This window comes from Eriocheir sinensis, chromosome 5 (genome assembly GCF_024679095.1).
Source record: "Eriocheir sinensis breed Jianghai 21 chromosome 5, ASM2467909v1, whole genome shotgun sequence".
NCBI classification, from domain to species: domain Eukaryota; kingdom Metazoa; phylum Arthropoda; class Malacostraca; order Decapoda; family Varunidae; genus Eriocheir; species Eriocheir sinensis.
The window spans coordinates 20,121,115-20,142,910 of NC_066513.1; the positions used below are offsets into that span (position 1 = coordinate 20,121,115).

At 42.4% G+C, this 21,796-nt stretch overlaps 1 protein-coding gene across 2 annotated transcripts in view; it reads left to right on the plus strand.

Annotated features, from left to right (window-relative positions):
* The window catches only part of LOC126985068 (dual 3',5'-cyclic-AMP and -GMP phosphodiesterase 11A-like), a 191,903-nt gene that overhangs the window by 122,386 nt on the left and 47,721 nt on the right, over positions 1-21,796 (plus strand). For both annotated transcript variants that reach the window (XM_050839444.1, XM_050839455.1), the window contains exon 4: positions 16,603-19,417. In XM_050839444.1, the coding sequence (XP_050695401.1) occupies positions 19,137-19,417 (281 nt within the window). In that variant the 5' untranslated portion in view covers positions 16,603-19,136. The remainder of the gene's footprint in view (positions 1-16,602; positions 19,418-21,796) is intronic.

Below are 21,796 nucleotides of genomic sequence, written 5' to 3' on the forward strand. Positions count from 1 at the left end.
ACACTCTCAAACCATACACAAGTGAGTGAAAATATACCTTTGATGTGTATTTGTGGTTCAAGAGTCATTTAGAAGTGTTACATGTATCTTAATTAACACTCCTCAGATAGTTGCAAAAAATAGTACAAACAAATCTTAAAATGAAATATACGCAATATACGCACGTTAAAAAAGTTATCAAATAGAAATGCACGTAACGGTAAGAAAATAGTTTGACATATATGTGAAAAAAAACTTTCGAAGTACCACATGTGCGTCATAGTATGCCTTCTGTACAAGTTACTTTTATGTTCCCCGTACAAAAAAAAAAAGATGAAAGAGCGGCCATCACGACCTTCGGCAGGGGAGGGGAAGAGGGAGAAAGGGAAGGGGAAGGAGGGAAAGAAATGTTCTGTCCGTCATTAGGGGTGAAAGGAAATAAGGAAGGGGAGCAGGAAAGGAAACGGAAGACAAGGCGAGAGGGAAGGGAAAGATGGAAAAAGGGGAGGGGAGGAGAAGAGAGGGAGGAAGGCCAGCTATCATGGTCACTGTCCGAGATTGGGGGAGGATGAGGAGGAAGAAAGGATGAAGGAAAGGAAACGGAGCAGAAAGCAAAATGAAAGGGAAGGATGGAAAAATGGGGGGAGGGGTAGGAAGAAAGGGAGGAAGACCGCTATCATGGTACTGTTCTAGATTGGGAATGGAAGGGGAGGAGGAAGGGAAGAAGGAAAGGAAACTGAGGAGGAAGGAAGAGTGTATGGGTGGGAAGGGAACTAGCCATCAAGATCTCTGTCCTGGAGGGAAAGAGGAAGGAGAGGGATGAGAGGGAAGCAAGGTAGAAGGGTGCAAGAGGAGATGATGAGGAAGAAAGGAGGAGGAATGAATAATAGGCGGAGGAGGGGAGAGAGGCGATTTAAAGCATTATTAAACCTCAGGAAGGAAAGGTGTCGGAAAGGCATGAAAAATGAGAATATTAAGGGCGGAAGGAAGGAATGAAGAGAGAGAAGAAGAAAAGAAGAGGCAGATGGAGAGCAGAAGAAGGGGAGAAGATCAAAGAGAAGGTGAAGGTGATTGAGATTTAAACGATATTGAGGAAAAAAAGGAAGGGAGGGAGAGAGGGGGAAAGAATAAAAAAAAAAAAATGCGTAGGATGAGTAGCCAAAGGAAGAAAGAGATACAAGAATGAATGAGAGAAAAGAAGAGTCAGATGGAGAGCAGAAGAAGGGGAGAAGATCAAAGAGAAGGTGAAGGTGATTGAGATTTAAACGATATTGAGGAAAAAAAAGGAAGGGAGGGAGAGAGGGGGAAAGAATAAAAAAAAGAATGCGTAGGATGAGTAGCCAAAGGAAGAAAGAGATACAAGAATGAATGAGAGAAAAAGAGCTGAAAAAAAGTAAGTAAAAGAGAAATCAAACGTTATATATGAGAAAGGCAGGTTTGGAGGAATTTAAGAGAAGGGAAAGGAAGGGAAGGGAAAGGAGAGGAAGGGAGAATATTCTAAAGGGAGGGCAAAGTGAAGAAGACCCTTTATCATGCCCCTTCGTTCAAGCAGCACATCCCTTCCCTCCTTTCCTCTTTCATGACTCCCTTCCCCTCTCCCTCGCCTCTCTATCCTCCTTGCCACATATCCCTTTTTCCCTCCCTTTCCCTCTCTCACCATCCCTTTCTTCTTTCATGACTCCCTCTCCCCTTCCATTCTCTCTGTGTCCTCCCTCGTGCCGTCTATCCCCTTGTTCTCTCTCCCAATCTCTATCTCTCCTTACCTCCTTGCAATAACAAACTTACTTCCAGCTCAGTGTCTTGTAAACGATAACATCACCAGGCAGGATAACACCACCACCACCAACATCAACAAAAACAACCCCAACACCTCCACCAACAACAACACCTACACCTGTAACATATCACCACCACCACCACCAACAACAACAACACCTGCAACATTACACCACCACCACCACCACCAACAACAACAACAACAACAACACCTGCAACATAACACCAACAACAACAACAACACCACCACCACCAACAACAACAACACCTGCAACATAACACCACCACCACCACCACCACCACCAACAACAACAACAACAACAACAACAACAACAACAACAACTACAACAACAACAAGCGTCTGATGACTTAACTGATGTTGTCTGTGACCCTGGATAAAAAAAAGGTCGTTGTGGGAATGTATAGCGTCTGAAAGTATGAACCACAGAAGAACAATTGAAAGTCTCTCAGTACATCAACTAAAAGGAAAAGAAAAAAAGTCCTTCACTACATCAACAACAACAACAACAAAAAAAAAATCTCATTACATCAACAAAAAGAAGCTAAAAAGTCTCAAATTACATCAACAAAAAAAAGAAGTAAAAAGTCCCTCATTATAACATCAAACACAACAAAAGCAACGACAACAAAAACAATAACAACAACAGCAACAACAAAAACAACGAAGTAAACAAGCAAGAAAACAAAAAAAGTCAACAAAAACAATCTACGGTCTTCCTCTTATTACAACAACAACAACAACAACAACAACAACAATAACAACAACAACAACAACAACATCAGAAACAGAAAACATCAAAGAAAACGGAGTAAACAGAGCAAGCAAACAAAAAAAGCCAAGAAAAACAGTCACGGTCCGCCTCTTATTATCAGTACGGTTTCTCTTCCCTTCTGTTGCCTGAGACAGCAGCGACTTGGGCAATTAATTTTTCCTTTTCATCTTCTCCTCCTTCTCTGCTACTCAAATTCCAATTTTCTCTTCCTTTTCTTTCCCCCTATTTTATATCCTTCTTCGTTGCCATTTTCTTCTATTTTTCTGTTACAATTATTTTCTTCCCACGCTCCTCCCTGCCCTATTGGTCAGCGTTCCTGGCTACTACTCCGTGGACCCGAGTTCGAATCCCGGCCCTGGCGGTCGGCGTGCAGCTCACCCAGGTGTTTATTTTCCCTTTCGGGCTGGTCGATAAATGGGTACTTGGGGAATCCTGGGGAAGGTAAACTGTGGCAATCCCGGCTTTCACATTGGCCCGTGTCCCGGGGTAAATTGGTTCTCTCCCACCACAGGCTCAAAGGGCCAACGGATCGGAGATGAGCACCGCAGCCACGCGCAGGTATAGCGTATGCACCCACCTTTACCTTTACCTTCCCCTACTTTCCTTCCTTCTTTTATACAGTTCCCTTCTCTTTTTCTGTCATAATTTTCTCTCTTCCTTTTCTATCCCAATTTCTCTCCTTCTCTCCCAACCTTTCCTTCAAATTTTCCGTTTTTTTTTTCTTTTTATACTAAATAATTTATCTCAGTCTTAATTTCATCATCAGTCTCTTTATCGCGAACATTCTATTATTGTCACTTAAAAGCAAGCACTTAAATCCCTGTCTTTGTTTCTCATTACTTATTTTTCTCTTCCTTCACCCTTTCTCTCCTTTGTCCCTTTTCGTCTGTCAGCCAATCAATAAGCCGCATTCTGAGCAGCTCTCCTCTGATTGGCGGGGACTATGATGACGTCAATTAGAGCGCCATGATAAGCGTAATTAACCTGAATGACTGCCGCTGAACCTGAGGCGCTCATTAGGGGCTGTCTCGCTGCCCGGGCCGCTCACTCCACCTCCTGAGACGCACCGGCCTTGCCTTGGATGAAGTTTGAACTCCTCGTGTGTGTTGTCCTTCAAGATAATGTAAATAATAAGCTTCGTTTGTGTTTACGTTGTCTTTTAGTTCGAGTTTTTTTTTTTTTTTTTTACTCAACTCAGCAAAACTTACTCACTTTTTTTTTTACTCAACTCAGCATTTATTTTTCAGTGTATCCGTTTTTAAAAGTTTTGCCTCATTTTTTGTCTTATCGTTCAAGGCAATGTGCTCTATTCTCTAATCAGTTTTATATTTATTAAAGTTTATCAGTTCACAAGTTTATCTTTTTTTGGGTGTTGAAATTATTTTGTACTACTTTGTCCATTTTTTTTTATATTAGTGTAATTTTTTCCTGGGTTTTTGTTCGTTATTCTGTACTCTATTCTTCATTCCGTTTTTTTATCAATTTATATTTTGATTTTTTTTAATATTTACCTTGCTCTTCGCATGGTTGTAATTCCTTACCTTAAATTTTTATTCTTCATACACTAGAAAAAAAAATATAACAATACTAGATTTTTCCTTCTACTCTCACTTTTTCTTCATTATTCACGTTGGTCTTTCATCTGTTTCATTCCTTCTGTGTTATGTTTTCATTTCACTTTCATTTCCATTTTTTCTCTGTTGTGTTCCGTCCTTCCCCTAATGACGCTTAAGCTTGTAATGAGAGAGAGAGAAAAAAGCGTAAATCTCGGTTGAAGGTCACCATTCTCATTAATTTCTCCGCTAACTCTTCCACATTTATTTCCTTCCACTTCGCTGTATTATGTCCTGGTTCGGTGTATAATTATTCCCCAGGTTCTATTTGTGCATGTTTGTCCGCTATATCATTCTCCGTTTTCTGTTGTGCTTCCTTTGTTTATTCCCTGTTATCCTTTGTTCCGAGCTTCATTCATTACTTTCTCTTTTTCCTTCATCATAATGCTATTTTTGGTATGGCAGAGTGCGTTGTCCTCTATAGTTTCTTCTCTCTCTCTCTCTCTCTCTCTCTCTCTCTCTCTCTCTCTCTCTCTCTCTCTCTCTCTCTCTCTCTCTCTCTCTCTCTCTCTCTTTGGGGAGTTCATTAAATTTGTTCATGGCTGCTTCTATCTTTATTCTTTCAACTCCTCCGGGAAAATATAATGTTTCGTTTTCTATTTTCATCTTGTCTACGCAGAAACTCCCTCATTTTGTCCATTTTTTTAGTGTGAGAGCTTGATATGTTTTTGTGTGTTTTATATTGCTTTCAGTGTGTTTGTCAGTCAGTCAGTTCGTCATTTAGGTGGTCAGCTAGTTAGTCAGTTAGGATGCTAGCTAGTCAATTAGTCATTTATTAATTTACATAACAAATCATTTCGTCTGCCTGTGTCAGTTAATCGGTCACTTAACTAATCAGACAATCAGTCAGTTAGTCGTTCAGTTACGGGTAGGTAGACAGTCAATCAGTCCGTTCATATGTCAAAAAGTTTTATATACAGTTTAATTAGGAAGTCAGTCAGTCGGTATCTCAGTCAGGTAGTTAGGCAGCCATTATTTATCCACTTGATCAGTCTCTTTGTTAGTTTTTCAGCTTCGCGATAATTTAGTCAGTTAAGTCAATGTCTCAGTCTATTAAGTCAGTTAGCCCGTCAATTAATCATATATAAGACATTCATTTGGCCATGCTGTCAGTCAGGTACGAGTATTCAGAAAGTCAGTGGAAGCGTGTCTTAGGTACTATTTCAGTCACTTGTTATTCAGTCAGTGCAGTCAGGGATCAAAATGACAGTGGGAAAACCAGTCTTTGCATTCGATGAGCCAGTAAGTTAATGAATGAGCTGGTGAATCTCTTATCGCCCGGTTCGAGTCCATTAAGCTGCAGCAGATATATCAATTCCAAAATTATTTATTCATGGAGTGCGTCATTTTATCGGCGCTCATCCTCTCAAAGGTATTGCGTCTGATGTGATGCTTGATGCCTCTTCGGTAGCCAGCTATCCATTCATTCATTCCTTTCTACCTTCCATCCTTCCTTTCTTCCTTTCCTCCATTCTTCTTTTCTTGCTTCCTTCCTTCCCTTCTTCCTTCTTTCTCAGATTTTCTTTTTCTTTCCTTCCTTCCTTCCTTCTTTCATTTCTTTTTCTTTCTTTCGCTCCTTCGTTCCATATTTTTTCTATCCTTCCTTCCATCCCTTCTTCCTTCCTTCCTTTTTTCCTTTCTTCCTTTAGTCAGTCAGTCAGTGTACCAGCCATTCAGTCAATCAATGTTTTATTCCTTCAGTCAAATACTCAGTGGTTAGTTTCTTCAGTCGTTCATTCAGGTACTCGGTCGTTCATTCAGTTGGTCAGCCAGTCAGTCATTCAGTAAGTCATTTAATAGTCAGTCTGTCAGTCAGTCAATCAGTCAGTAAGTTAATAAATAGTCAGTGTGTCAGCCAGTCAAGCAGTCAGTTAGCTAGTCAGTCAGTCAGTTAGTTACTAAGTTATTCAAATTGTCAACCTGTCAGTCAGTCAATCTTCTAGTCAGTCAGTCAATCAGTCAGTATCTTCTTTAAATAGTCAATCTGTCAGTTAGTCAATCGGGTACTCAGTCAATCAGTCAGTATCTTCTTTAAATAGTCAATCTGTCAGTTAGTCAATCGGGTACTCAGTCAATCAGTCAGTCAGTCAGTAAGTTATATAAATAGTCAATCCGCCCGTCAGTCAATCTTCTAGTCAGTCAGACAGGCATGCAGTCAGGTCAAGGAAAGTTAAGATGAAAAAGATCAGTCAGTCATTCAGGAAGTTATTCAAATACTCAAACTGTCAGTCAATCAACATTCTGTCAGGAAGATGTATAGATTGTCACTCCGTCAGTCGGTCAATCTTCTAGTCAGGCAGGCAGGAAGTGAGGTCAAGAGAGGATAAGACGAAAAGAAAATCAGTCAGCACGTTATTGCAATCCCGAAGGCGCAAAGAACCGCTGAAGGAGGGAACGGAAGAGGAGGAAGGCGAGAAATTGGAGGACAAGGCGAGCGAAATACATCGACCAGCCTGAGGAGAGAGGAAACATTTTTTATCTTCCGGGGAAAACTTTTATATTCACTTGTAATTAAAAGCACGGGATCCCTATTTTTATTATGTGTGTGTGTGTGTGTGTGTGTGTCACACACACACACACACACACACACACACACACACACACACACTTCCAATTTAGAGAGATAAAGTTTTCCGCCCAGATAGTGATACGCTCGATCCGAAAAAAAAAAAAAAAGCAGACACATCGATAGACAGTTAGATGGATGGAGAGATAGATGGACATACATACACACATACATACATACATACAGACAGACAGACAGACAGACAGGCAGGCGAGGGTCGGGGCGTCGCTGGGGAGGTTGCCCACAACCCCGGTTCATTATTGTTTGACCTCCATCCAAACACTATTACATTGCTCACGCCCCCCCTTTCCCCCCTTTGCCCCCCCCCTCCCCCCCCCGCCGCCTCTCTCCCTGCTCTCACTCCTCTTCCTTCCTTCCCCTTTTTCTCATCCTCCACCTCTTCTTCATGTCTTCTATCCGTGTTTTTTTCTGGTTTTCTTCTCTATTCCATTGCCCTTTATTCTTACTTTCCCTATCTATCTTTTTATTTGTTCATCGTTCTGTCTATCTAGCAATCAATCAATCAGTCTATGTGTTTTTATCTGCCTTCCTCTTTCCAGCAATCTAGTCTATGCAATTTTATCTACCTCCACTTCAATCTCCATCTATATATATATAAGTTATCATTTTACTAGAGCCTTTTTTTTCTTTCATATTTCTCTACGTGAATGCAATTTTACGTTTTTTTTCAAGCATTCCCTTTTATATATAGCACACATTTATTGCGCCGCTGCTCATGTTCCCTCTTTTTTATTTACTTCCCTTAACAAGACGACAATCCCCGAGGCCTCACTTCCTCCTCTTCGGCCCCGTGAGTTTGGATGCCGCTCGGAGCGAGTTGGAGGCTGGCGGGGCTGCGGCGCAGTGTGTGACAAGGCGGCGAACTTGAGACCAAAGCGAGCCCGTAACTTTGTGGCCTGAGATCTATGTTGTCGCGGGGAACTTGGGTGGAAGGAGGAGGAGGAGGAGGAAGAGAATGATAATAATAGTGATAAGTATATTACATGAAATTGGTTTACTAGTTATTGTTATCTTTGCGCGCGCGTGTGTGTGTGTGTGTGTTCACCTGAGAGAAAGACAGAAACGTGAGGGGGATAAATTTAAGTGGCGAGGGATGGGGAGTGAGACGGGAGGGAATAGAGAGAGAAAAAGGAAGAGAGGGATAAAGGGAAGGTAAGGCAGAGGGAAGCTGGTGGAGGGAAATGGAGGAAGGATGGAAGGAAGGATGAAAGAAACGAAGAAACGAAGGAAGAAATGACGGACGGGGGGATGGAAGAAAGGAAGGAAGGAAGAAGGAACGAACGAAGGAACGAAGGTAGGAAGACAAGAGGGAATGAATAAAAAGAAACAACTCTGAAAAACGATTTAAAGTCTGCCGAAACTAATTCCCCTGCACCGTTTTTTGAGAGGAAAGGAAGACAACGAAGAAGAAAGAGAACAACGGACGCCCATTTCAAACAACACTAAAAAGAATCACTGGCACGCGAAGTAATGACTAAATTAAAAAATGACGAAAAAATAATGAAAATAAAATCGAAGTTATCCATTGAACAAAATAAACTACGCAACGATCCCCGGTAAAAAAAGAGTGAAATAATAAGAACTCTGCGCAGCCTCTGGGAAGCGAACGACAATTTGTGAAAGTCGTGAGCATCGTCGATCTTTAGGATTTTAAAGTTGGTGGGAAGGTTACCTGTTCCTAATGAGGCGTCCGTCTCACCTGTGGAGGAGACAGGTGAAAAAAGAGAGAGAGAGAGAGAGAGAGAGAGAGAGAGAGAGAGAGAGAGAGAGATAGAGAGAGAGAGAGAGAGAGAGAGAGAGAGAGAGAGAGAGAGAGAGAGAGAGAATCACTGAAGGAGGTGGGAATGGAGGAAGAAGGCGAGAAATTGAAGGATAAGGCGGCGAGCAAAATACATAAATGGAGAGAGAGAGAGAGAGAGAGAGAGAGAGAGAGAGAGAGAGAGAGAGAGAGAGAGAGAGAGAGAGAGAGAGAGAGAGAGAGAGAGAGAGAGAGAGAGAGACTTATATAGGTATCTAGGTAATAATTTCTCTTTCTCTCTCCCTCACACACACACAAAATAGCGGCACCTCCAAATAAAACTCACCTGCCAGCACCTTGACAGCACACTAAATTAACGAGCGTCGCGGCGGTGGTGCAGGTGGCGTCACGCTCAGCAATGCATACCCGTGTTAATTAGTACCTGTCTTCATTATAAAACAGCTTTATCGGAAAATTACCTGCCAAGGGCCACACCTGTCGAGAGGGGACGCGCGGGACTACTCAGGCGAACGGGGGAGGGGGGGGGAAAGGTCTAAACAATTGGTGTCTTTCCTTCTACCCTACCTGTATACCTTCACCACTAACCCACTTCCCCTTCTTGGTGTACCCTTGATTAATAAGAAAATGCTCTATGTAGTGTCATGTGGTGTGTGTTATTTATATGTATGTGCGGTGTATTTATATTGACCTTTTTTCTACAGCAAGGGAGTCAGCTCAAGGGCATAAAAAAAGAACAGCAACAGAAAAACCCGCAAGACACTGCTCCGACAAAAGAAAAAAAACGAGCGGCCTGAAGGGAGGACTATTTCGATGTCTTTTTGGTCTCACTTCCCGTTTTCTATATAGGAGCAGTCCATAGCGAATTTTCTTTTATTTACCCATGTGTGTTTTTGCCCTTGAGCTGCTTTCTCTACTGTGAAAAAATACGTAGGTCAGAATTTTTATTCAGTACCACGTGTCATTAGCGTTCAACGTCATGGTGCTTCTTAAAAAGGTGCCCGCAATCATGTCGTCCCCTTGCGTTACATGTTTTAGAGGGAACGGAGGAGGTGAAGGGAAAGGAGTTGGAAAGATACGTGAGGAAAGAAAGGGAGGAGCAGGGAGGAAAAGGAGAGACACGATGAGGGAAAAAGAGGAATGACGATGGGAGAAAGCTGGACTAGGAAGAGGAGAATAATGAAGACGAAGGAAGGGAAGGTAAGGCTGATAGCGGTAAAGGGGAGGGAGAGGGAAAGATCGTAGAGAAGGAAAGGGAGAGATACGAAGTAGTAAAAAGAGGAATGACGATTGGAAGGGTAAGAAAGCTGGACTAGGAAGAGGAGGATAATGAAGACGAAGGAAGGGAAGGTAAGGATGATAGCTGTAAAGGGGAGGGAGAGGGAAAGATCGTAGAGAAGGAAGGGGAAGAGCAAGGAGAGGAAGAGATATTGTGTGGAAGGAAGATGAAGGAGGATAGAAGGTTAAGAAAGAGGAATCGGTGAAGGGAGGATAATAATGAAGAATAAAAGAGGAAGATAGGGGTGAAAGGGAGGGAGAGGGTAAACAAAGAAGAGAGGGAGAGATACGGTGTGGAAAGGAGAGGAAGGAGGAGGATGGGAGGGTAAGAAAGATGAATAAGGAAGAGGATGATAATGGGAAAAGATGGGGGTGAGAAAGGGAAAGGAAGATAAAGGGGAAGATATACGAAAATGAAAGAAGGGTGAATCAAGGAAGATAGAATGAGGGAGGCGCGGTAGTTTTAGCAAGGTTCCTCAGTTATCCGCACACCACCTCAGTTATCTTTGGGTTTCACAGGGGATTCTCAAGTTTCCTCAGCTATTTCAAGCCTTCGAAGTATTCATAGATTTTTTCAGGTATGCCCAGGTGTCCCAGATATACTTTAGATTTCCCAAGGTATCTCAGTTTTTTCAGACTTATCTTATATCCTCGCAGGTGTATATTTATGAAGGAATGATGACAAAAGAAAATAACAGAGAAAGATCGAAAGGCTAGCAAGTTTTCAAGGGTGTCTGTTGATAAGGAAAATAATGATAAAAAATTAACTGAGAAAAATCGGAAACGCAGTAATTTCCGAAACCCAAGACAAAAAAGAAAACTGAATCAATGAATAAACAAAAAATCTGCCTCTTTGGGGAAACATAAAAAGAAAAAAAGGTAACAAAATTAGTGACAAAAATATAACACAGAAATACCTTAAACACAGCAATTTCACTTCAGACAAAAAAAAAGTAAAGGCTATAAATAAACAAATAAAAAAAACTCACTAACTCTTTGGGGGGGAAAAATAAAAAGAGAGAAGGTGACAAAATTAATGACAAAAATATAACCGAAAAAGACTAAACACAGCAATTTCATAAACCCGACCAAAAATTACAGGTTATAAATAAAATAAAACTTCCAACTCTTTGTGGGAAAACATAAAAACATAAGTGGTATCGGGTGACCGTGAAACCCGAGTCTGAATGGATCAAACAGACGACTGCGTATAATTGAAAAGATCACAAGAGCTTAGTCATTGGCAGTGTAGTGTTACCGTTATAGAGAAAGGGGGGGGCTATAAAAGGATTAGTCTCTCTCTCTCTCTCTCTCTCTCTCTCTCTCTCTTTTTCTTTTCTTTTCTTCTTTTTCCTTTCTTTTCTTTTCTCTTTTCTCTTGCCTTGTCTTGCCTGGCTTTCCTTTCCCACCCCTTATCATCCCTTCCCTTCCCTTTTTTTCCCTTCCCTCACCTTCCCTTCCCTTCCTTTAATTTCCCTTCCCTTCCCTTCCCTTCCCTTCCCTTCCCTTCCCTACCTTCCCTTCCCTTCCCTTCCCTTCCCTTTCGTACTCTTCCCTTTCCAAACATTCCCTTCCCTTCCCAACCCTTCCCTTCCCCCTCCCTTCCCCGTTGGTCATTAATAAAGCCCAGCAACCATCAATCCCGCCTCTGGTTGGTTGATTTAATTACAGGTGTTCATTGCTGCACGCTGATTGGCCAGATGCAGGGCCAGGTGGGGGCACTTAACCGTGTGATTGGCTGGCCGTCTTTACCTTGTTATTGTTATTAGCTAATGTTCCGGGAAGGTTGCGTAAGGTTGTGATGGTGTAAATAATGCTGGTTATGTGTATCTATCTGTTATACAAGAGAGAGAGAGAGAGAGAGAGAGAGAGAGAGAGAGAGAGAGAGAGAGAGAGAGAGAGAGAGAGAGAGAGAGAGAGAGAGAGAGAGAGAGAGAGAGAGAGAGAGAGAGAGAGAGTAGGGAAAGAAAGGTAAGAGAAAGGGAAGAGAAAGGAAAGAAAGGTAAGATAAGGGAAGGGAAGGGAAGGGAAGGGAAGGGAAGGAAATGAAATGAAATGAAATGAAAGGAAAGGAAAGGAAAAAAAAGGAAAAGAAAAGAAAGGAAAGACAAGGAAAGGAAAGGAAAGAGAAAGAGAAAGAGAAAGAGAAAGAGAAAGAGAGAGAGAGAGAGAGAGAGAGAGAGAGAGAGAGAGAGAGAGAGAGAGAGAGAGAGAGAGAGAGAGAGAGAGAGAGAGAGAGAGAGAGAGATTGTTTACTCAGACCTCGTGTGGTCAGTGATTGGAAATCCATTTTAAGGAAAGCAAAAACCATCACTAGTAAGGGTGCCGGCGGTGTGGTGGTGGTGGTGGCGGTGATGACCGGGGCTGTGGTGGAGTAATGGCAGTTAGGATGGTGCTAGTAATAGAGTAGTAGTAGTAGTAGTAGTGGTGGTGGTGGTAGTAGTAGTGGTTGTGGTGGTGGTATGAGTAGTAAAAAAAGAAGAAAGATGAGGTGGAAGGAGGAGGAGGAGGAGGAGGTGGAGGAAGAGTATGAGGAGGAGGAGGAGGAAGAGAAAATAAGTAAGGGACGACTGAGATTAAAGAGGCGCTTTTGAGGAGGGACGGACGGCCGGAGGGAAGGAGGAAAGCGAGGAAAGATGGATGGAGGAAGAGAGGAAGAAGAGAGGAGGGAGAGAGAGAGAGGAGAAAGGAGAAAAATGGAGAGAAAACTTGCGAAGGGAGGATTACATGAATTAAATAGAAAGCTGGAAAAGAAGGTACGAGAGAGAGAGAGAGAGAGAGAGAGAGAGAGAGAACCGAGCTATGTTGAGTAAATATTGGATAATTCTCCTCCACGCCCCTGTCTAATGCCTCTCACTTTCCTCTTTCATCACATTTCAATTATTTTATGTTTGTTTTGTAACCTCCTCCCTCTTCTCTTCGTCCTTTTCCCCTCCTCTTTCTTTGGTATTCTTTCTTCTTCATCTTTCTGTGGCCTCTTCTTCTCTTTTCCTCCTCTCCTTTCTCTGCTTTCCCTCTTCCTCTTTCTTCTTCTCCTATTTCTGAGTCTTTTCCTCCAGTATCAGTTCCTTCATTATCTCCTTCAACACGTCTTCACCTTCATACTTATTCCCTCTTCATCATTTCCTTTATCCTCTTTATTCCTCCATTCCCTCCTTCTTCTTCTGGGATTATCTTTACTGCTTTCTCTACCATCACCACCCACCTCCTCCTCCTCCTCCTCCTCCTCCTTCTTCTTCTCTTTCTCCTTCTCCTCCTTCCCCTCCTCCTTTTTCCACCTTCTTCTCCTCCTCATTGTGTATTCTCTACGTTGTCTTTGCTGTAACTCATTTATCTCCTCTTTTCCTCCCTCCACAACCTCCACCAATCTCCCTTTCTGTTTTATGTCTTTTCTTTCCTCTTCCTCCTCCTCCTCCTCCTCCTCTTTCTCCTCCTACTAATCTTCCTCCTCCTCCTTCTTTTCCTTCTTATCTCATTCACCTCCTTCATTCTTTTTCTTCTTTTTTATCCTTTGCCGTCTCTCTCTCTCTCTCACGTATTACCTTGATTGATCGTTGGGGGCGTGGCCGGTACTGAGAGAGAGAGAGAGAGAGAGAGAGAGAGAGAGAGAGAGAGAGAGAGAGAGAGAGAGAGAGAGAGAGAGAGAGAGAGAGAGAGAGAGAGAGAGAGAGAGAGAGAGAGAGAGAGAGAGAGAGAGAGCGCTCCCTATATCCAAACAGTTCGTTATCCACAAAGTATATAATTTTGAGATTTAAGGAGTCTGCCCTCAAGCCTCGCCCTGCCTTGCCCTCCATATTAATATTTACTAAGGCCGAAAAAGGGAAAATGTGGCTTCTTTTTAATGGGCCACTTGAATAAATTGATTACACTCGGTTTTTGTCTCTACGTTTTTATTTTTTCATTATTTTTCTTCTCTGTGTTTTTCATCATACCGACAATTTCTTTTTTAATAATTCTCTTTTTGCATTTTCAGTTTTTATCTCCTCGTTTTAATCCTTATTTCGTCGTCTTATCCTGACCAAATTTCATCATCCACTTTATTCTCTGTTGTGGTAAAGTGATTATACTAACGTTTCCCTTTTAATATTTACTCTTTTTGCATTTCCAGTTTGTATCTTTTCATTCTAATCCGCATTTCGTCGTCTTATGCCAACTTAATATCATCTTCCACTTTATTCTCTGTTGTGGTAAAGTAAAATTAAAGTGTAAACAGTGAGAACCAGAGGGCAGCAGGGAAAGGGGGGAGGGAGATGGGGCTGGGGATAGGCTACGTAAGGGAGAGTGAGGGATAAGGGTTTTAGGCCGGGTAGGGTAAGGTAGGAAAAGACTAAAAGAATTGCAGGAGTAGGGGGCTTAGAAGGAGGGAATGGGAAAGGGGAGAAGAAAGGGTAGGAGATATGGGAGAGGAGGGTGGAAAGGGAATGAGAGAAGGGAATGGATGGGGGAATGGGAAGGAGAGACGGAAGGGGAGGGGGGAGAAGATGAAAGTAGGGCGGTAAGGGGTGAGAAGAAGGGAAGGGAGGGGAATGGGGGAGACGAATAGGTTGAAGGTGTGTAGATGGATGGCACTGGTAAGGAAGGGAAGGGAAGGGGGGAGAGGGGTGGAAGGTAAGGTTTGCGTTGGGGAGGGTCAGGGACGAGGAAGGGAAGGCCATTAGGGGAAGGCGGAAGGGAAGGGAAGGAGAGGGAAGAGAGAGGAGAGAGAGAAAGAGGAGAGAGAAAGAGAGAGAGAGAGAGAGAGAGAGAGAGAGAGAGAGAGAGAGAGAGAGAGAGAGAGAGAGAGAGAGAGAGAGAGAGAGAGAGAGAGAGAGAGAGAGAGAGAGAGAGAGAGAGAAGGGTTGCATGTCTTACCTCCCTTAGCTCCTGGTCTTTTTCCTCCACTCTTCCTCCTCCTCTTCCTCCCCCTTCCCTTCCTCTCTTCCTGTGGCAAGTTCACTGACCTGACCCAATATTCCTTGCTTATCATACCCCCTCCCCCTCCCTCCCTCCCTTTCTTTCTTGCCCTTATCCCTCCTCCCCTTCCCTCCCTCCCCCTCGTATTTTGCAAGTTGTCTGTCGTCATGGTTTCATTTCTCTTACGGTGGCAGTATAATTCCCTCCCTCCCTTCCCTCCCTTCCTCTCTCTCCCCCTTTCTCCCCCCCTCCTTCCCCCTTCCTTCTTCTACCCTTTCCTTCTCTTCTTGTCTTCTTGCATTCATTTTTTCCCTTCACTTTCGTTCCTCTTTCCTCCTCCTCCTCCTCCTCCTCCTTCTTGACTTTCCTTTCCAAATATATGCATGATTATTATTTTTTTTTCCTTTCCCGCTTTCAGTCCTCAGTTCTTCCTCTGTGTCCATCAAGGGTTCTTCTTTTTTTTTTTTTTTTTATATGTATTGTTTATTGCGTATATTGGATGTGTATTTTTTTATTGTTTTTCTTCTTCCAGTGCTGACTTCACGCCCTTATTTAATTTAGCTATTTTTATTTTTCTCTATATTTCGTTTTCCTTTCTCTTGTTCGTTTTCTGTATGTGAATATTCTCTGCTCGTCTCTTCCCCTCCCCTCTTATCTTTCCCTTCTCCCTTCTTCCTCTCCTCCTCCCCTCTTTCTCCCCTCTTCCTCCTCTCTTCCTCCCTCCTCCTCGTCCCCTCACATCTCGCTGCCTCTTCCCTTCTTCCTTCCACCTCTTCCCCTCCCCTCTTCTTCCCTTCCTCTTCCCCTCTTCTTCCCCTCCTCCTCCTCCCCTCACACCTCGCTGCCTCTTCCCCTTCCCCTCAGAATTTGGAACATCGCAGAAGCTTCCCCAAATAACCTTGAACTTTTTTCCCATTTTTCCTTTTCCTTTTTGCCTTTTTCCTTTTAGTTCCCCTCCTCCTCCTCCTCCTCCTCCTCCTCCTCCTCCTTCTCTTTCTCCTTCTCCTCTGATCATTTCTTTCACCTTGTGCTTTTTATATCCTCCTCTGCCTTCTCGTTTGCTCAGTTCCCTTTTCCTCTCTTTTTTTTCTGTCTCTACCATCTCTTGTTTCTTTTTTTGTGTGTGTGCATGCGTGGTTCTTTTTTCTGTTTCGTTTTCCTTCGGGTTTTCAATGGCGGAGGAGCGCGGCGTTTTTCATTGGTCGGCCACGGCGTCCCGGCAGCCAATTAGAGAAACACACTCCATAAGTAGACGCTCCGAGCTCATTTTTATCTCAGTCTTGCAAGGGACGTCATGGGGGTTATATGCGTGTCCCTGATTAGACGGATGGGCTGCTTCTCTGTGTGAATGAGAGAAACACAAGCACGGAATGATAAAAAAAAAACTATTACATAACAACATAACTATAACATAACAACCATAACAAAGCCGAGGAGATGGGATTTTTTTTTTTACAGTAAAGGAAGCACCTCAAGGGTAAAAAATAGAAATATAAAAAATGGCCGTTAATTACTGCTTCCTTTTTATTGATGTTTATTGACTAAGTAGATAAATCAAATAAGTAAATGTTATTGAATGGATTGATTCTTCTTAATTATATTTCACGAAGGTTTTTATAATGGTAATGAGATATAAATTGTGTAATATATTGCTAGGTATTGAAGAGAGAGAAAGAAAGAGAAAGAATAGAAGGAGAGATAATTAAAAAGAAGTAAAGACACTATAAACATTACAGACCTAATAATGTTGATGCAGTAGGAAAGCCAGCTCTTTCATTAACTCTCTCTCTCTCTCTCTCTCTCTCTCTCTCTCTCTCTCTCTCTCTCTCTCTCTCTCTCTCTCTCTCTCTCTCTCTCTCTCTCTCTTCTCTTCTCTTCTCTTCTCTTCATAAGTCAAGCACACTAACGTTTCTTTGTCTTCGGCAGGGGGACAGACGGACGGAGAGGCTCGGCGAGGACAGGAACACACGCCCCGCACGTCACCAAGCCACGAGAGACTGTCGGAGCCTGTCTTGCCTGATTTTAAGCCTGTGCCAAGCCTGTTCAGACCGTCATATCAAGCCCGTTACTCATGGTCCCTAGTCTTGTATTGAGTATAAAGGTGATCCCTGGTGTGTTTTGAATCTGCTAGGGTTTCTTTGAAGTCTGGCACAGATGTCATAGATAGAAACACAAATGCACTAACCAAAGAAATAACTGGACTGGTTGTCAAAAAAAGAGAAACCATAGGAACAAGCAGGTAGAAAACACGTTGCAGCCTCGACTAAACACAGACAGACAGGTAGCAGAAACAAACAAGGGAGTAAGGAACCGGCCCTGGAAAGGAAAGGGACTGGAAGGAACAGGATCACGATAACAAAGAAAAGAAACAGAGGAGGAAAAGAGCAGGAAAGGACAAAGCCTGCGAACGGACGGCTGAGCAGAACACGCAGACGGACTGTTGATGCGTGTGGGGGTCAACGGCTGGGGCAAGAAAGTGCCTAGCAGACGCCCAGGTGACCGCCACGAGGAGGCTTTGGCCACTCACGCAGAACACGTCACGAGTCACTACACCGCGGGAAAGAAAAACAACAAGTCATTGCGGCCGAAGAGAAAATCCACACGTGGCAAGGTTCTGCGTCACTGCGTCTCCTTTGTCTGTCTGCGTCATCATCTGCGTTCGTCTGCGTCAGTATCTCCGTCTGCCTCTCCTGAAAAATGTATATTGAAAAAGTGAGAGAAAGGTAATGGCAAAGGGATTGAATGAGAAAATAAAGAGTGAAGGGCAAAAGTACTTCTGAGACAAGAAAAATTAAAGAAAAAAGGTTGATTGTACTGTACGTGGCTCTTCATTCTCGTTGTTGTGGCTTTTTTGTGTTTTTATTTCCTCTCTCCACATTTTCCGTGGTGATAGAAAGGAAGAAAAAAAGTCTCTTTGCTAAGGTGTGAGTCCGCTGTGAAGGGTTGAATTAAACTTTGCACAGAAAGAACGAAAAAGTATTAAGAGCAAGGGATTTTTCTTTACTAATATTGCGTCTCCTCCGTCTTAAGGTCAGGTGGTGTTACTTTCTCAACTTTCTTTAATGAAGTTTACTCTGGAAAGTGAATAAAGAAAAGACACTGGTTGCACTTCCAAGTACGAGGCAGTTTTCTCTCTCTCTCTCAATCTATCTATCTCCATATCTCTCTCTCGTGCTATTCACAAGTATTGATGGCTCGAGCTGAGACGAACGACAAACAAATAACAGAAGAAAGAGAACAGTGAGGTGAAAGAAAAAGCAAAGAAGTCCAAATAGAAACACAAGAAACTGAGAAAAGACTGTTAGAGAAGGAAAATAAGAGTCGAGGAGCCAAAGGAAACAGAAGAATAAAACTGAGAGCGTGAGATAGGAACAGGACAAAGAAAAGGAGGAGGAGGAGAGAAAGATCGGACAAAAGAGGCGAAAAAGACAAAGTAGAAACAAAAGAAACTGAGAAAAGACTGTAAAGGGGAGGAGAGCTGAAGTGGAGAACATGAGAAAGTAGACGAAAAGAAAACTCAGAACAAAGGAAGGAGCCAAATAAGAAGGAGGAGGAGGAGGAGGAAGGAGAACTAAAGGAAACAGAAAAATAGAAAGAACGCGAAGTAACAAGAGGACAAAGAAGTGACCAGAGAAGGGGAGAAGGAGAAGCAGGAGGAGAAAGAGTAGAGTGGAGGGGGATACAGTAACGCCACACCCACGCAATGCTCTCGTACCTGCACACCGATGACAACCACTTCGCAGAGGACCACACGAGGGCGTTACCTGGACTAATTACGTGACTCGGCAGGTGTGAGTGCGTTCTGAACCTTCCCCATGGCGTCGTGTTCCCCCCTGGTCGTTGTTGTCGTCGTTTCCGTACTTGTTGTTGTCTCTCCGTCTGAACTCTCAAGATGAATGTCTGTGATAAGTGGCTTGTCTCGAGGCGCCCTTAATCTTACCTGTGTCTGGTGATTAGTCTACCTGAGCACACCTGTTGACACCTCTGCACAGACTATCCCTATACCTGCTTGCATACAGACTCACACTTGCGCAAACACACACACGCGCAAACAAACACACACGCAAACACACACACACACACACACACACACACACACACACACACACACACACACACACACACACACACACACACACTCACACATGTTCGTGGTCTTTTGTGTCACCTGAAAAAAAAAAGAACTGTGATGCAAAACCCTCCACGTAAAGACAAACTGGAGATTACTCAGTGAAAGAAAAATACAAGACCGGTGAACAAAAGAAAATAAAGAAAGAAATAGAAAGTAAAGAACGAAAACAAGACTGAGCAGGAAAAATATTTAAAAAGATCCCCCACTTGACCCAAAATCGAGAAAAAAATACAAATCATGAAACCCCGCGAGTGTGACCTCCTTCCACGCTGACCTCTGACCTAAGCTGACCTTCTGCGACCCCAACCAGCCAGGCAAACACGTAGCCATGCCGGGGACGGAGGTAACGGTCGAGGACGTGGACGTGGACGTGGAGATCAGGGGGCCGGTGCTGACCGTGGGGATGACCTTTCCGGCGGTGGAGGCTTGGCTGGACGCGCACCCCGACCTCGCCGCGGACTACTTCGTGAGGAAAGCCGAGCTGAGCGCCGTCAACAAGTGGCTGGTGGCGCACGGCTTCCTGACGGTGACGCAGGGCTCCTCCAGCAGGCGCGGGTCCAACAGTCTCACCGGCAGCCCGTCTAACAGCCCGTCCTCGCCTATTGACAAGTGAGCGGACAGGTGTGAGAGGGGAGGTGCCTGGGTGATGTGTGGAAGGGTAGGTTTCGGGGTTGGTGTGCTGGGGGAGAGAGGGTTGTGATTGTTATTTTTTTGTGTGTATATTTTCTCTTTTTTGTTTGTTTGTTTTAGCCATCTTTTCTCTTCTTTTCTTTTCTTTTCTTTTTTCTTTTAATTTCCTTTCCTTTTAATTTCTTTTCCCTTCTGTGTGTGTGTGTGCTTTCTCTTTTTTTTTGTTTTAACCGTCTTTTCTCTTTTCTTTTCTTTTCTTTTTTCTTTTAATTTCCTGTTCTTTCTTTTCTTTTCTTCTTCTCTATTCTATTCATTTATTATCTCTTTTCTCCTCTCTCTCTCTCTCTCTCTCTCTCTCTCTCTCTCTCTCTCTCTCTCTCTCTCTCTCTCTCTCTCTCTCTCTCTCTCTCTCTCTCTCTCTCTCTCTCTCTCTCTCTCTCTCTCTCTCTCTCTCTCTCTCTCTCTCTCTCTCTCTCTCTCTCTCTCTCTCTCTCTCTCTCTCTCTCTCTCTCTCTCCTTCTTATTTGAACAGTTAATTAGCTGCACGTTTACCTGTCCGTCAGCGTCATTAATTCACTCCTTGATTCAAACGTCGCAGGTGTTTCCAAGTGCCTTGTTTCTGCTGTGTTTTGTGTGTTTTATTTGTATGTATGTCTGCTTTTTTTTGTGACGCTTTCCATCCTCCAACCACTATTAACTTTCCTCACTTTCCCCTCATTTTCTTTTCTCCTTTTCTCTTCTTTTTCTTTTTCTTCATTTTTTGCATCTTCCTCGTTTTATTAGGTCAGGTGTTTTTTCATGTTTTTTTTTTTTTTTTGTCTTGTCCATGACCCTCCCTTACCTTCTACTCTTTGTATTATTTTCTTTTTTTCTCTCTTTCTATTTTTCTTTCTTCTTTTCTGTTTCTTTTATTCTTTCTTTTTCTTTCTTTCTCTCTCCCTTTCTTTCTTTCTTTCTTGCTTTTTCTCATTTGTTCTTTCCTTCTTTCTTGCTTTCTTTCTCTCTATCTCACACACACACACACACACACACACACACACACACACACACACACACACACACACACACACACACACACACTCCCCCCCCTCCCAACACACATACACATACACGCCCACACCCACACCCACACCTACACCCAACTTCACCCCTCCCCTCCACACACACAGAAGCAAAGTTACATGTACAAACAACATTCTCTCATTTTTTTTCACTCCTACATCCAACAGTCCTCGCTTCCCATTATACAGCCCCGCGTCCCCAAGCACTACTTTCCCTAACTCGACTTGCATTAATTAAGTAGCGGGTAACTTTGTGTAATTAGTCGCCTTTCCTCAAATATTTCTCCGGCTCGCTTAAATATTCATGTATGCAAATCCTGCGTGATCTGAAGAAAAAGTTCAGGAGGAGAAAAACTGACGTTGAGGAGAAAGGGAGAGAGAGGAAGATAGAGTGATGAGAGGAAGGAGAGAGAGAGAGAGAGTAAGGGGCATACGCAAGACAAAAATAAAAGAAAAAAAACACCTTACCTTAGAAAACGAGTTAGAAGAAAAAAAAAAAAAAAGGCGAAAAAGAACAAGAAAAAAGAAAACGAGGTGAAAATAATAATAATAATAAAAATAAAAATAATAATAAAAATAATAAAAATAATAATAATAATAATAATAATAATAATAATAATAATAATAATAATAATAATAATAATAATAATAATAATAATAAAAATAGAGACAGAATAAACTAGATAAATTATGAGAGAAAATTATATATCAGCTGAAAAAAATGTTGAGTGGATGTAATATAAAAAGAATACAATATAATAACTGCAGATGAAAGTTTATGAAAAAGATGAATTGAACAAAACATGGAATTAGAAACAAACGAACATGTGACGAGGAGAAAAAAAGACAAAATAGTGTAATGAAAAGAAAAGTGAATTAGACATAAAGTGACTCAAATGCGGATTAAAAAGAGAGTAAAAGATAGAGTAGACATAAGAAAGATGAGTAAAAGAATAAGTGGAATGAGATGATAAGGGAGAATAAGATGGAGAAGGAAGAGAAAGGTGAGAAGAGATGAAAAAGAGAACAAGGGGAATAAAGTAAAGAATAAAGAAGAGAAGCAGATAGAGAAGGCAGGAGAAAGAGAAGGAAAGGAATAAGAGGAATGAGAAAAAAGAGATGATAAAGGAGAATAAGATAAAAAATGAAGACAACGGTGAATTAAGACAAAGGAGATAGATTAAATAAAGAAGAGAAGCAGATAGAGAAGACAGGAGAAATAGAAAGAAAAAGAAGAATATGAAGAGAAATGAGAGTAAAAGAAACGATAAAAGGGGAATAAGATAAAAAAAATGAA